The sequence below is a fragment of the Phasianus colchicus genome, chromosome 1 (assembly GCF_987193195.1).
Source record: "Phasianus colchicus chromosome 1, bPhaCol1.hap1.1, whole genome shotgun sequence".
NCBI lineage: Eukaryota > Metazoa > Chordata > Aves > Galliformes > Phasianidae > Phasianus > Phasianus colchicus.
The window spans coordinates 81,502,715-81,519,033 of NC_143436.1; the positions used below are offsets into that span (position 1 = coordinate 81,502,715).

The window sequence follows — 16,319 nt, forward strand, 5'->3', positions numbered from 1 at the left end:
TTCTTTAATTGCTTTTGATGTGTTCTCTTGTTCCTTTGTGCAGAGTACTGTCCATGATTTGACGGTTCACCGTGCGACTCCCGAGGATATCGTAAGTGTAACATCTGAGCTGGTTCTACAAATGCTTGTCTCCATGGCCTCTAGGCAGCAGCATTAGCAAGCACTTTACTTATTTGTATTTAAACTATACACATACATCAGCGTTAGAAGAAGAGTGAGAATTTCACTGATGATTGACACGAGTGTTAAATCAGGAAAATACAATGGCTTTCTACATGGGAATGTTTGTGAGTTTTTTTCTCTCTTGAGAAAACTCTTAATTCAGTGATGATGGGCAGAAGGAAGCTGTGAGACTTCCTCCATTCACCTTTGAAACTGCTTTAAACATGGCTAGTATTGGGGGCATTTGACACTTGAGGATGTTTGTGAGGTTCTTGTTTGTTCTACCAAGAAATAAAACAACCAGCATGTGTATGGTAAAATCAAGATAGAAGAGTTGTCATCATGGCCTTACTAGTTTTTCTTTTACATTGTACTTTCATTTTAAACTAGCTTCTTTCATGTTTACATAGCTGCGTCGCCATGAAATACACAAATCCAAAAACAAAGCACTGGCACATCTGGAACTGCAAGAGAAGGCACTGAGAAGAAAATGGAAGAAGCAGAAACAGCTAGCCCCTGATTCTTTGGAGAAAAGGAAATTGGCCCTGATGCATGAGGTAAGAGCAAAATCAGTGCTTTCAGCCTGCTGCAAATGATTTGCAGTAGTAGTAGAAAACTGCTTTTGCACATCAGTGAAAATTAGTTCCTCTTTTTGAATAGTTGGCTTTCATGTGTGCATACTTTCTTTCTCCTCTACATGCGGTAGCTTGGAATAGACTGTGTAACATCTTACCTGTACAGTTTGAGTATCCGTGTGGACTGTCTATGCTCTCTGTAATGCTGCAGGCCTCATTGCATCTGAACAGGAACTGTTTGCAGAGTTAAACTCTGTGCTGTGAAAAGGATGCACATTCTTTGTGTCCTCAGTCCTATCTTGCCTCCTTTTCCCCCTGCCTAGTATTTTTCTTTGTTTGATGAACATATGAACATTTATAGTTTTGAGAAGGACATCTGCCATTCTTTATTGACACAGGGGAAATGCAGGGGACCAAAAGGTGAAAGACAAGTGAAGAAGGAAGAGCTTGTCTAGAAGGAAAGATGATGAAACAAAGCAGACAGATCTATCAACTGAGAGTATAAATGTTTGTTTAGGCAGTCTGAAGTATTCTAACTGAAAATACTGTTTAAATTGCTTTTCTAACCGAAAATACTGTTTAATTTGCTTTCGAATGTTCTACAATAGCAGCAAAACTAAGTTTAGCTTGCAAAGACAGAGGCTTTCAGTGTCTGACAATAGATTTCTCTATTAAATACCATCTTTTTGTTTCACACAGCAGGATGCTATTTGCCAAATGTCATGAAAACTAATTTCAAGATATAGTAGCTTTGAAACCTCATCAGCACTTGGACAAACCCAGAGTTGGTCTTATTCATTATTATTCAATATCAACAACGTTCACCTAGCAGATAAAGTAATGATGTACTAATTCAGCAGTCCTGCATATGCGCAGTGGGTTAACCATCAAATACTTCTGTTTCTCATCTTGTTTTTGTAAATTTTCAGAAATCTTGCTGTGAACTTTGAGAACATTGAAGCATAGACAGAAACAAATGAAAGTATTAAGTTTTAAAAATCACCTACTAGATTTGTATTTAATATCTTTTTTGTCTCCAACCACAACAAAATTTATGTTAAGGATATTTGTAACCAAGAAGCACTTTGATTTAAACATTGTAATTTTCATGCTTTTATACCAAGTCCATTTTAGGGCAATATTGTTGAAAAAAACCCATATGCTCTTATACAAAATTCCTTGGTGCAGGTTAGATTCAAGAAAAATTTCTTCCAGATATATATATATATATATATGTACACCAAATATAGGTAGGACCACAAGCTCTTAATTGTGTTTGGACTACTTAATACATGACTTGGTTGTTTCACACATTTGGAATAGTCTTCTGCCATTTGTAATGACATTGCACTAATTTTAATTCCTCCTGAGCAGATTTCTCCCTTGTATTTAAAAGAGTACTTTTAATCAGCATATTCTATGTCTACTTTTGAATCTGAGAAAAGACTGCTCTAGATAGGAAGACATCAGATGATTCCGGGCAAGATGAAACATATGCTGCTGTTGCTGCTTGATGTACCGGCATCTTCTTGAATGTGAATTATAAATATGGAGAAGATCACTATTTTCCTGTATCCCCAAGTTAAATTCTGTTAGTCACTAGTCCTAGTTGTTCAGAGCAATTGAAGAACTTCTTCAATCTGCATTTTCCAGTACAGAATAAACACTGTGGGTTATTTCCTTGCTTCTATTATTCAGTGATCTTTGTTTACTGTTGCAAGATCTCAACATCCTAAGCCCCTTGAATCTTAATCAACTGGAGGCAAAATTTAGGAAGATGCTGCCAGTAGCATATCTTTTCTTGTATCTATATGTTAAAGGGAGAGAGAGTAAAAATTATAAAATGGATGAGCTTATCTTTAAACTTTTGAAGGAGGGGCTTGCTAAAATTCTGAAGGAAAAGTTATATGACTTTCATTTCAATTACTGAATTGTGGGTGGTCTTACAGCCTGTTTCTAAAATAATGTCAGTGCATTACACTAAAGGGTACATAGTGAATGTATCAGTGTAGTTGAAAAGGTTAGGATTAGTCCTATTTAATTATCTTCACTAACGTTCTGAATTTTAATGAAATTGTGTGAATGCTACTAAAGTGGGAGAAGGTACTGCACACAGTGAGTGTGTTGAGGGAGTGTAAATGGGCCTAGATCTGCTGATCACAACCTAATCTATCTTAGGAACCATGGTCTAAATAAATGCTCTTAAATGTTGAGCAGAAGAGCAAAGCTTTGGAACCTAATAATGCTGATCTAGTAGGGGGCACGAAAACGAATTAGTGAAGACCAGTTTTGTTGGAGTAAGTGTGTCGCTTTAGTTTTCTGCTTTGGGCAAAGGAGTCATGTTTTGGAGAATAGGTAAGCATTCTTACTTTTTTTCCTCTTTGGCCTAGCATGAGATTATCTAAAAGCGTGCTTAATTTTAACATTAGATGGCTAAACGCAAAGTTAGTATCAAGGGTAAGAAGTAAATGGTGATTTGGGGATTTAAATATATAAGATGATTACAAGAGATGAGTGTTCACTGATTTGCTAAATTGATTATGAGGAAAAGTGATATATTGCAGTGTAATTCAGTCTCAAAAGAATAGACAAATGTGTAAATGAGCCTTGCAGACATCCAGGTCAGTGCAGAAGGAGGGCAGGAGATGCACCACATTTGGAGCAGAAGTTACATGCAGCCTGAGGAGGGGCCTGTGATGGAGCAGGCTGTTTCCCCTGCTGCCCATTGGGTTCTACATGAAGCAGATCTCCATGTGCAGCCGATGGAGGAGCCCATGGTACAGCAGGTGGATATGGCCTGAAGGAGGCTGCAGCCCATAGTGAGCCCCTGTTGGAGTAGGCGCCAGGCCAGAGCTGCTGTCCATGTAGAGGAGCCCACAGTGGATCAGGAGGTCTGGGGTTGCTGCCACTTGTGGAGACATGTATGGAACAGTTCCTGGAGGGCTGGCCCTGTAGTATGGAGTTGTGCTGGAGCAGTGCTTGAAGAGCTGCAGCTAGAGGGAAGCCCACACAGGATCGGTTTGGGAAAGATGGCATCCTCTGGAAAGAATCTCGAGTGGAATAGGAGAACACTGGAGTGTGAAAATAAAAGAGTGGCAGATATGAGTGGTGTTATGAACTGACACACCCATATTCACCATCTCCTTTGGCTGCTCAGGGAGAAGAAATTGAAGAAGGTGGATGAGGGGAAGGTGTTTTTTCTTTGCTTTTAGTTCTCACTGCTCTCTATTTCTAGCTTAATGAATGAAACTACTAGTCAGTGAGTTTAGAATTGTGTTCTGCCCACAGGAGACATTTTTCCATCAACTTCTGTTCAGTTAGCAGTAGCTGAATGTCCTTTTAAACTCAAAAGCTTCCCTCCTTAGGAGGCAGCTTTCATGGTTCCAGTAATGGGCTTCAGATAGTGGGAGAAGTAGATATCTTGAATATAGAAACTGTATCTTGTGAGAAATGTGTGGACATGACCAAAGCATTTTGTATTGCCTTTCTGCTGAAGTTTGTATGAAGGTATGAGGCTTTATTTGAGGCAGGATTTCCAGTAATCAAGACTGAATGAAACAAGTCTGTCTGAAATCATTTGGATCTAATCAACTAGTTCAGTTCTTGGTTGTCTGTCAGATGAGTCAGTTTGTTGACACTTCTGGAGAGATAACAGTTTAACTTTTCAAAAAAAATGAGGTGAATTCTAGTCATTGGGAACAAATTACAGTCTTCTTATCTATCTTAATTAGGACCTAACAGCACAGTATCTACTTTGTAAACACTACCACCTTAGCTATTCTTTTGCTAGCTGTTTTGAAGAACAGTACTCAAAAAAAAAAAAAGGAAAAATCATTCTGCACAGTATGAAATATTTCCTTATATGCTATACTTTCAGATTCTCTCTGATCAATATGATTTGCAAGATGTATTGAAGCAGTCTGATCAAGTTATGGCTGTGGTAAAAGACTTGTTTGGGAATGCCCCTCGCATGCGAACAGGTAAACTACCTCATTTGTATGTGACAGTGCATTCAAGACTAACTTCTTGCTTCTCATAATCTTGAGTTACAAAGTATTCTTTGTAACTGTTTTTGCCTGATCTTCTAATGTGATATGACTGATCCTGTTTATGTTGGATGAAACACAAATGAGGATAATACCTAATGTGGCAGGAGAAAGTGAACTGTGGCTGGTTGTTCCACTGTACCGGTCTATAGTGGAATTTCTGATCACTTACTCTAAAATAGCTGATGCTGATTTCTGCAACCAAGTTACCAACCAATACAGAGCACCAGTTTTTGCCACGGTAGTAGTTCTGATTCTCGTTGCTACCCAATTTGCCTTGTTGTTCTTAGGAATTGTTGAAGATATATCAGCAACTTGTGAATAAATCGTTTCAATTTCTTATTGTGGTTTATGAATCCTTACACTGCTGAAAGGGATTGGCCATTTGCACATGAGATGTTAAGGTTATCTTTTGTCTTTAGGCTGCAGTTCTCTTTTGCATTTAATGACTATGCCAAATGACATGCTTTTTCTGCACTAGTTTATTTACACAGCTGAGAAGAACAGGAGCCCGATACGTTGAATGTATTGAGATTATTCTACGGTCTTTGTCAGTTATTCAAAACAATACACATCAAAACAATACACCGCTTCTGTGCAAAATGCAGGAACTTGCATTTTGGTACTTAGTCCTATGATGTACTGACTAAGCCCTTTCTGTTCTCCCCTGTTTTGTCTGATTCCTCTAGGTTTCCCTAATGTAACAATGGCTCCTAACTGTGACTTAGAATCATCTCAGGAACCCATTGTACGAAAATGGGAACCTCCCACTCAGCTTTCCATCCTTAGTGAATCTGTCATGGATTCCCAGGTAATTAATTTATATGTATGTTCCATGTTTCTTGTTTATACAAAATAGGGATATTGAAAGGTAGCGTTTCCAAGCAGACCTAAGCTGTGTACTGTATACAGTGCTAATAACAAGCAGAGAAAACTGCATTAAATTGACATGAATTTGTTTTGAGAGTCTGGAAATCATGATTTTTTTTATTTCTTATCCTTTGAGTAGAAGGTTCTTAAGTCTCACAATAGCAAGCTCTCCCTTTTAAATTCTGGAATTTTCAGTACAAGAGTGAAGTAATTACAGGCTTAAAAAAAACATCCAATGGCCCAACTCTGATGTCACTTAGACCTAATTGGTATCCATTCAAATATGCCTATGATTTTTCTACTCGTGTCTACATGTATAGATGTGTAGCCACCTGGGCTGCAATTTATATCTGATCACACACATGTATATGTATCCCAGATAATTCCAAAACCTTGATTAGTCCTATAGATTTTATTTTTAATACCTCACGTTATTGTGCAATTATTTAGATTGTGTAAAAAGCTTAATGCTTGTTTAAATTTCTTCAGAATTTTATTTAGAATGCCTCAAGTGTTCTGTTTTCTTCTCATAGCATGACTTATGGTAGGAATGCATACTTTAGTTTGAGAAATGTAATATGACACTACTGAAAAGTAGCTCAATCTGATGAATAACAAAAGAACTATGGAACTAAAAGTGCTGGTGTCATATTTTCATGTTTCCCTATTCCTGTATTTTATTATCTTGCACAAATGTCTGCAGTCAGAATTGTAGTGTTCATGTAGTCCAGTAATTTCAGTGTGTAGCGTTTTTGTTGTGTTTTGCTTTTATAACGAAAAAATAACTATAGCATCACTGAGTTGTATCACTGGATGCATGCAGTGAGATAGGCATAGATGTTTAGAAGAAAATAGTACTGATAGATGTCTGCCTGAGTGTCTCTGAGATTTTCCTTATATTCCTGTGAAAATCCCAGTTAAACACTATCTGATGAGGCACACACAGAAAGGCAGAAACCTGGTAGTTCGAGGTACGCTAATTCCAAATTTGATTTGCTTTATGTGAATATGGTATGTGGGACTGTATTTGTTGTGGTTGTGTTTTACACATAGAATATAGACATAATTATGCAAATCTCATGATAAGGTTTAGTTTGTAATGTCAAATGACTGAAATTTTAGATATAGATAGCCTTTTAGATATTATATATATATGATATAATGAATATAATATATATGTATATAACCTTTCTAAAATTTCAATTATATATATATAATTTTTTTACATTTTACTCCTACTGTTGAGCAAGGACTTGCTGGACAAACTGAGGGATAACAAGGGAAAGCATAGGCAATGGAAGCAAGGATGGGTGATCTCTGAAGAATATGGGGTTGCTGTCCAGTTGTGCAGAGATGAGATCAGGAAAGCCAAGGCACAGATGTAATTAAACTTCGTGAGATACGTAAAAAATAACAAGAAGGATTTCTTTAGATGCTTTAGTCAGAAAAGGCAGGCAAAGGAGACTGTATCCCCTCTGGTAAATGAGAAGGAAGAACTGGCTTCAGTTGGTATGGAAGAGGCTGAGTTCTTTACCTCGATCTTCACTGCCAGTCAGGCTTTCAATGCATGTCACGTTCCTGAACCTCCAGGGGGGATCAGGGGTGTCACGGAGTTATCTAGATCAATCTATGCCCGTGACAGGGGGCCCATAGGCCCCCCCGCCCAAAAATGGGAAGGGAAAAGGGGAAGGGTAGGGAAATGGGAGCTGGGCCCAAAAACAGAAGAGCAGTAATGATCTAAGGAGGAAACCTAATTTTACTAAATATGATACCGGCATGCAAGATAGCACAATATAATACAGTATAATTGGAATTGAGGCTAATAAATCAAATAAAATGAGAGAGAGAATGTCTGAAACCAAAAGCCTTACTTTGAACTGAAGGTGCACAGCTGGGGAGCACACCCACACACTGCCAGGCAGCGAGCAAGCAAGAGAGATCCCATGACTTATCTTCCTCTCTGAATGTGAAGTCCTTTGGGATATGGAGTTCTTCTGCTCTTCTGAGATCCAGGAATCTGGGAAGTTGTCAGTTCATGGAACTGGAGTATTAGCTCTTCAATTCCCTATGCTTTAGATGATGTTATGATGTGGAATACCGATAACAAACTTATAAAACCATGACAAGGGGAGCGAAATCCCTCCTGTGTTAAGAATGGAGTGAGACCGAAACCGCCTTTTGAGACTCAATGTATAACTGTGTCAGCAGCAAGGGAAGAACTACTGTCTGGAGTTCAGTAAGGCCTTGGAAATGGTTCCCCCATAGCATCCTCCTTTCCAAATTGGGAAGGTATGGATTTGATGGCTGGACTGGTTGATAGACAAAGAAATAGTAGAAAGATTGTACCCAGAGAGAGGTGGTCAACAGCACAACGGAAATACAGGCCATTAAGCCTCACATCTGTGCATAGGAAGATCTTGGAGCAAATCCTCCTGGAAGAGAAGATAAGGCATGTGTGAGGTCAGAAGGTGATCTGAGACAGGCAACATGACTTCACCAAGGGTGGATAGGACTGACCAACCTTTAGTGAAGGACTGACAGCATCAGTGGACAGAGGAAGAGCAAATGAGGTAATCCACTCGGACTTCTGCAAGGCCTCTGACATAGTCCCGTATTACATCCTTATCTCTATATTGGAGAGATATGGATTTGAAGGGTAGACTACTCAGTGGATAAGGAATTGGTTGGATGGTAGCAGCCAGAGGGTTGTAGTCAGTAGCTCTACATCCAGGTGAAGGACGGTTGTGAGTGGTGTGCCCCAGGAGTCCAACTGGGGACTGGCACTCTTCAACATCTTTGTCAACGACACAGACAGCAGGATTGCATGCACCTTCAGCAAGCTTGCTGGTGACACCAAGCTCTAAGTAGTGTAGTTGATGCTACAGCAGGAAGGGGTGCCACCCACTGAGATCTGCTCAGGCTAGAGAAGTGGGCCGACGTTAACCTAGTGAGGTTCAACAAGGCAAGGTGCACCAAGTGTTGCACCTGGTTTGTTACAGTCCCAGATTAGGTTTACGGACTGGGAGAACTCATTAAAAGCAGCCCTGTGGAGAAGGGCCTGGGAATCCAGGTGGATTAGAAGCTTAACATGAGCTAGGAACGCGCTCTTGCAGCCCGGAAGGCCAAATGCATCCTGGGCTGCAAAAAGAGGGTTGGACAGCAGGGAGGGGAGGTGACTGTTCACCCTCTGTTCTGTCCTCAGGAGGACCCAGGACAAGAAGGATGCAGAGTTTCTGGAGCAGGTCCAAAAGAAGGGCCACAAAGACGATCAGAGGACTAGAGAATGTCTCCTCAGAAGACAGGTTGGGGGAAATGGGCTTGTTTAGCCTGGGGAGAGCTCTTTGCATCCTTTCAGTGCTTGAATGGAGCTTATAAAAACGGATATCCAAGCCACAAACCATGAGTTTCTCCAGGAAAAAGGAGCAATCCGTAGTCGGCAGGATTCGAACCTGCGCGGGCAGAACCCAATGGATTTCTAGTCCATCGCCTTAACCACTCGGCCACGACTACTGCACATTATGGGTGTGCACCATCTGCCTCGAGGAACGCTATAAAATTAAGAGCAATTTGCAGATTGAGCGACTGGATGACACTGTGGTCAACCTCATCTAGTGTGAGGCAACCTGGCCCATAGCCACAGGGTTGGAGCGAGATGGTATCTGTGGCCACTTTTGCTATGAAATAGAGCATTGGGATTTAGGTAACATACTCTGCTGCATCTGTTAAGGGTGCAAGAACTGCCATAATCTTTTTCACAGTTTCTCAAAGGCCCTCTGAATCCATGAGTCACTCCTGCATCTTGAATAGCTTTGGGTTAGATATAATTTTCTTTTTAATTAAAAATTCCACACAGCTTGCAGGTATTGTCTTCGTGGGATTTGCATTCATCTGCGGCTCTGCATTGCTGTTGTCAGCACTGCATGTGATATCTAACTTTTTCCGAGAGACTGTTTGTAGTTACTCTGAGGCCTGTTTTATTTCTTTGTCTAAAAAAAGGCTCTTAATGAGGGGGAAGAAGAAGAGGCGTTATCCATATGCCAATCAGAAAACGGACAGCATGAATCTCTGAATTTCAAATCCAGTATCAATTGTGACAGGTCAGTGCAAATATGCCCATTTAAGTTTTCACCTTTTAACGCTAGAAGTAGGCAGAGTTATAAAGGTATTAGAAGATGTTGTATGAAAATAGTTAACTCAGTTTTGTGTGGTTTGTTTCCTTTTGTGTGATATTTGTTTTTGTTCCCCCCACACTACTTTCTTGACCTCAGAATTCTAAGGAAAGCCTTTGTGGTAATCTTTAACCTGTGAATGAGCTTGAATGGAGAGCTCCCCTGAATAGTTATAGAGAAAAAACTTTTTCTAGATTGCAAAAATAATCTCAGGTTATGCTACTATATTGTAATTAGTTGTTATCCTTGTTTTGAATGTAGGCTACTTCGTATATTGAGAGAAGAAAATTCCTCAGCAAATTCTGAGTTGTGGGCTGAAAGGGATTTGAGAAAAACTACTGTATCACAGGAAATACCTTTGACTCCAACAATTGCGTCTTCATCATTGGAACATTCAGGTTGGATTTGCTTAATCACAGCCTCTCAAGGGCTGTTAAGCTGTTTATACAGGACCCTGCCTCAAGTTCCTTATCTGGGTTGAGATGAGAAACAGAGGTGTGTTAATTTGGCTTAGATGAATTTTCACACTACGAAGCCTAATTTTCTAGTATTTATAATATCTTTGTAACATAGCACTATTAAGAACATAACTGAAATTGTGTGTTTTTTTGCTTTGTATTTAAATCAGCCCTCAATGCTTCCAGTTTAGTCAAGAGAATCCATTCAAGACATCAGAATCAAGATGAAGAAGAGACTGTAGACTCTGCTTCTACTGTGAGACAAGTGCTGAACCCAAACTCAAGAAGAGAAAAGCAAATTCCAACAAAAAGTTTAGTACTTTCAAAAACAGCATTCTTCCGTTTGACCAAGGTCCTTAGTATCATGGGAAAATGTGTCTTGAAAAGGGATATTTGGAGGTAATCTACTCATGCTCTCTGCTCAGAGGAGAGCTAACTCCAAAGAATTCAAGGGGGCTCAACTGTCCAGGTTTTGAGCATTTGTAAAGGTTGACATTCTGCAACCCCTTATTCCAGTGTCAAAGCAAAGTCTGTAGGAAGGAGGAAACCATAAATACAATTCTATGATGCAACCTATTTTCTTGTTGGACATAGAGTTCTCTCCTTTGTGGCGATTTTCTATTTCTTTTACAACTTTGTGGTCTTTGCTGCACAGATATATGACAAGTTTTCATCTCTTTATTCTGCACATTGTTTATACCTGTTGCCAATTCCCATATACAACTATTGACATGGAAAGATTGTTGTACAAATTAGTAAATACAGGACCTGAAAGCAGCTGATGTTTTTCACTGGGTGATCACTAGCAAACTGTTTCTGTGCTTCTGATTTGAAAGAAGAAAAGCAAAAATAGACGTCTAAGATAAATGCACCAGTGAAACTTGAGTGGAACCAACGTGATGGTGTAAGATGTATTTTTGGATTATTGAAAATAATTGGAATGTCTGGGGACGTTCTTTGACGGTCCATTACAGCTCAGTGCAGAAGAGGACCTCACCTATGATATATTTCAGTAAAAAATATAATTTCATTCTTATTTGCTTTCTATACAAATAGAAATTTCATTGACTTTTTTTTTTTTTTCCCTAGTGAAAAGGAAACAAACTGCACAGGACTCTACAAGGCAGAGGGGAGATGATTCTCCTGCATTTTCAATCCCCATGGACCTTCAGAGGGACAGTAAATCCAGCCTAGATGTTCTCAGCTGCATGATACACGAAGTGGAGCATGAATTAGAAGAATATGAGCGATGTACAGGCCGTGAGGTTAAAAAACTGCAGAAAAGTGAAGGCCTCACCGGATTTACCTTGTCACTGGTGAATGCTCTCTGTCGTTTGATGCGCTACCTCAAAGAGGTGAGAAGACTCAGTTCCTTCCGTAGAATGAATGTAAAGGATATAAAATTACTGTAGAATTATCAACTTTGGTCTTCCCTGGCTCCTAGTTACTTTACTTTGAAGTCTAGTTATTATTACTTATTGGAATTGTATGCAATTAGCAGGTAAAGCTCAGCTTGTTGGAAACAGGGATCCCTAATGAAAAGAAAGGAGATGACTACAATGAAAGTTTCCTGGTGACTCTTCACAAAAAAATATTAATGAAAATATTTTTAAATTTACTTTTTTATGTACGTTCAGAATTGTAGCAGGATAATAACTACAGCTTTGTAGGCAAATTTATTTTCTTCTTTCCCTCTCAAAATGATAAGATAGAGGCTACAAAAGTGTACCCAAATCCTATTTTTTTTCATTGAGGGATTCCTTGGGTTTCTTCTTCCACTTATACCAGCAACTTCATCTTAAGCAAGAAAAATGTATAGTGCTGACAACAGCAATGCAGAGCCGCAGATGAATGCAAATCCCACGAAGACAATACCTGCAAGCTGTGTGGAATTTTTAATTAAAAAGAAAATTATATCTAACCCAAAGCTATTCAAGATGCAGGAGTGACTCATGGATTCAGAGGGCCTTTGAGAAACTGTGAAAAAGATTATGGCAGTTCTTGCACCCTTAACAGATGCAGCAGAGTATGTTACCTAAATCCCAATGCTCTATTTCATAGCAAAAGTGACCACAGATACCATCTCGCTCCAACCCTGTGGCTATGGGCCAGGTTGCCTCACACTAGATGAGGTTGACCACAGTGTCATCCAGTCGCTCAATCTGCAAATTGCTCTTAATTTTATAGCGTTCCTCGAGGCAGATGGTGCACACCCATAATGTGCAGTAGTCGTGGCCGAGTGGTTAAGGCGATGGACTAGAAATCCATTGGGTTCTGCCCGCGCAGGTTCGAATCCTGCCGACTACGGATTGCTCCTTTTTCCTGGAGAAACTCATGGTTTGTGGCTTGGATATCCGTTTTTATAAGCTCCATTCAAGCACTGAAAGGATGCAAAGAGCTCTCCCCAGGCTAAACAAGCCCATTTCCCCCAACCTGTCTTCTGAGGAGACATTCTCTAGTCCTCTGATCGTCTTTGTGGCCCTTCTTTTGGACCTGCTCCAGAAACTCTGCATCCTTCTTGTCCTGGGTCCTCCTGAGGATAGAACAGAGGGTGAACAGTCACCTCCCCTCCCTGCCGTCCAACCCTCTTTTTGCAGCCCAGGATGCATTTGGCCTTCTGGGCTGCAAGAGCGCGTTCCTAGCTCATGTTAAGCTTCTAATCCACCTGGATTCCCAGGCCCTTCTCCACAGGGCTGCTTTTAATGAGTTCTCCCAGTCCGTAAACCTAATCTGGGACTGTAACAAACCAGGTGCAACACTTGGTGCACCTTGCCTTGTTGAACCTCACTAGGTTAACGTCGGCCCACTTCTCTAGCCTGAGCAGATCTCAGTGGGTGGCACCCCTTCCTGCTGTAGCATCAACTACACTACTTAGAGCTTGGTGTCACCAGCAAGCTTGCTGAAGGTGCATGCAATCCTGCTGTCTATGTCGTTGACAAAGATGTTGAAGAGTGCCAGTCCCAAGTTGGACTCCTGGGGCACACCACTCACAACCGTCCTTCACCTGGATGTAGAGCTACTGACTACAACCCTCTGGCTGCTACCATCCAACCAATTCCTTATCCACTGAGTAGTCTACCCTTCAAATCCATATCTCTCCAATATAGAGATAAGGATGTAATACGGGACTATTTCGAAGGCCTTGCAGAAGTCCGGGTAGATGACGTGGACTAGTCTCTGCTTCCTTCATGGTAGTCCACCAGATTGATCAGGTACCATCTGCCATTAGTGAAGCTGTGCTGGCTACTTTGGGTCTTCTCCTCTTATGCATGCACCTTAACATAGCTTGCAGAAGGATCTGAGGTATGGCTCACTAGATCTCTCCTCTTTGGTTTAATTTTTCAGGGTGAGTAGTCATTGGAAAAAAGTGAAAAGTGTTTATGTACTGAATGTAGGTCGCAACACTTGTTCTGTGTTAAAATTGCAGTGTGAGAGCAGAGTATGAAATTTGTTGTTTTTTTTTTTTTTTTTTTTGGGTGCAGTTACAGGGAATGATCTTTTTATACCACCAGTGATGTGTTGTCTGTTTAGCAGGAAACAATCAACTTAATCATATCTAATTTATATTATAAATATAATAGTAATTGTCATCCTAATTCCTCGGGGCAGAGAGTGCACACCCATAATGTGCAGTAGTCGTGGCCGAGTGGTTAAGGCGATGGACTAGAAATCCATTGGGTTCTGCCCGCGCAGGTTCGAATCCTGCCGACTACGGATTGCTCCTTTTTCCTGGAGAAACTCATGGCTCCTAGCTTAGACAGGAGTGCAGTTCTCTGGGTAGAAAACTGTCTGGGTGCCTGGGCCCAAGGAATTGTGGTGAATGGATTTATGTCCAGTTGGAGGCTGGTCAAAAGTGGTGTCCCACGGGACTTGATACAAAGAATGGCAAAGCTGGTGAGGTATCTAAAGAGGAAGTCTTTATAATGAGCTGCTGAGGGAACTGGGGTTGTTTAGCCTTGGGAAAAGGAGGCTCAGTGGAGACCTTGCTGTTCTCCTCATCTACCTCAAAGTAGTGAGATGGGGTTTGTTTTCAGTACCATGAAGTGAGAAGACAAGAGGTAATGGTTTCAGGTTGCATGGGTTAGGTTTAGGTTGGATATTAGGAAAAATTTCTTCACTGAGAGAGTTATGAAGCACCTGGACAGGCTGCCCAGTGAGTCACCATCCTTAGAGATATTTAAAGGATGTGCTGACAAGGGATGTAGTGTAATAATACAGTTGACAGTACTAAGTTAGCGCTGAGTTAAGTTCATAGGTCTTTTCCAAGCTAAATGATTCTATGATTCTGTTATCTTCACTGCCTATTCCTCTTTTCATGCAGCTTTAAGTTATGTTTAGAGTTTGCAAATTCACTGGGAAGATGTATAGCTTCTCTGTATTTTTTTTTTAAAAACCCAGTGCCTGTGATGCTAGGAATAAAAAGTGCTTGTTTGCACCATCTTGCCTCCTCAATAGTATTAGAAAAGTTCCAAAGTCAGCATTAGGTAGCTGGCAATATGTTTCAAGATAACAAATTGGGATTGGCTATTTAAGATGTCTCTCATTTCAGGTAAACAACCAGTCTTCAAGACATACTGAAGCTTATAGGAAGACTCCCTTTTCTGAGGAGAAAAAGATTTTCCAGTTTTGCCACAGAAAAGCCAAACAGTTGATAAAAGCTTGTTGCTTGATTTATTCTCAAAATAATAAAAATTAGGAGGAAAACCTTGAATCAGTGAATCTTGCATGAAAATTATACTAATAAATGATTTTAAAAATCAACTACTAAAAGAAGAGGATAGTGAACATGAAAGAAGTAGGAAAAAAAAAAAAGTGCCTGCTGAAATGTTTGACAATAGATAGGAAATTCTTAAAGGAAAGCAGATAAACCTGACTTGAATCACAAGTCTTGGGTTGGAAGGAACCTCAGAGTCCATCCAGTTCAAACCTTATGCCATGTATGGGGTTGTCATCCATTGGATAGACGTCCAGGGCTCCATCCAAACTAGCTTTGAACATCTTCAGAAATGGGACATCCATAACTTCTTATTCAGCAGTGGTGAGACTACACCTTGAGTACTGTACTCAGTTTTGGGCCCCTCCTACTAGAAAGACATCAAGGCCCTGCAGCATGTCCAGAGAAGGGCTGCAAAATGGGTGAGAGGACTGGAACATAAGTCTTACAATGAGCAGCTTAGGGAACTGGAATTGTTTGGTCTGGAGGAGAGGAGGCTCAAGAGACATTATAGCTCTCTAGAAGTACTTGGAAAGAGATTATGGTGAGGGGGGGTTAGCCTCTTCTGCTGTGTAACTAGCGACAGAACTAGAGGGAATGACCTCAAGTTGTGATGAGAGAGGTTGGACATTAGGAAAGATTTCCTCTAATGAGTAGTTAGGAATAGGCTGCCCAGGGAGGTGGCTGAGTCGCCATTCTTGGAGGTTCTCAAGAAACATTTAGATGGTGCTGTAAGGGACATGGTTTAGTGGGGAAATATTGGTGGTGTGTGGACAGTTGGACTGCATCATCTTGGAGGTCTTTTCCAGCCTTGGTGATTTTGATTCTCTGGTCAGTCTGTTCCAATGCTTCGCCCTCTGAGTAAAGAGTATCCTCCAAACCATCTAATCTGAATCTCTCAGTTTAAAACTATTCCCCCTTGTCCTATCACTACCTGCCCATGTAAAAAGTCCTCTTTTAGTTCCTCTTCAAACTGTATAACCATTGGAAAAAAAATGTTTTAAAATCTTTCTCAGGGTGTATAGTGATACAAAAAAAATATTGAAATTCTATCTATTTGTTTATTTCCTGTAGGGATGTACAGTAACTTGCTCCTGTGCTATGTGATATTCAATTTATATTCAAGAAATTACTTTAAGATCTGTGTTGTAAGCAAACAGTAAATATTCAATTCGGGAGTGAGAAGCCACTATTTTCAGAAGATGGGCCTTGGCTGAGAAGAGCTTATGTTTTAAATGCGGCTCATAACGCTTACTCTTTGTTAAAGTTGCTTGAGCAGGATAATGAATTTGGAGTTTGTGCAGTTACAGGGAAGGATGTTTTTG

At 40.3% G+C, this 16,319-nt stretch overlaps 1 protein-coding gene and 3 non-coding genes across 6 annotated transcripts in view; 3 read left to right on the forward strand and 1 right to left on the reverse strand.

The window, feature by feature from the left end:
• The window catches only part of SPICE1 (spindle and centriole associated protein 1), a 34,637-nt gene that overhangs the window by 4,875 nt on the left and 13,443 nt on the right, over nt 1-16,319 (forward strand). For 2 of the 3 annotated variants that reach the window (XM_090149965.1, XM_090149967.1), the window contains exons 2-9: nt 44-91; nt 573-719; nt 4,615-4,717; nt 5,473-5,594; nt 9,650-9,750; nt 10,084-10,220; nt 10,451-10,591; nt 11,370-11,635. In XM_090149965.1, coding sequence (XP_090006091.1) covers nt 44-91; nt 573-719; nt 4,615-4,717; nt 5,473-5,594; nt 9,650-9,750; nt 10,084-10,220; nt 10,451-10,591; nt 11,370-11,635 — 1,065 coding nt within the window. The remainder of the gene's footprint in view (nt 1-43; nt 92-572; nt 720-4,614; nt 4,718-5,472; nt 5,595-9,649; nt 9,751-10,083; nt 10,221-10,450; nt 10,592-11,369; nt 11,636-16,319) is intronic. The other variant, XM_090149970.1, reaches the window with a different exon arrangement.
• TRNAS-AGA (transfer RNA serine (anticodon AGA)) lies at nt 9,082-9,163 on the reverse strand. The gene has a single exon. It is a non-coding gene; the product is annotated as a tRNA-Ser (tRNA).
• Nucleotides 12,506-12,587, forward strand: TRNAS-AGA (transfer RNA serine (anticodon AGA)). The gene has a single exon. It is a non-coding gene; the product is annotated as a tRNA-Ser (tRNA).
• TRNAS-AGA (transfer RNA serine (anticodon AGA)) lies at nt 13,913-13,994 on the forward strand. The gene has a single exon. It is a non-coding gene; the product is annotated as a tRNA-Ser (tRNA).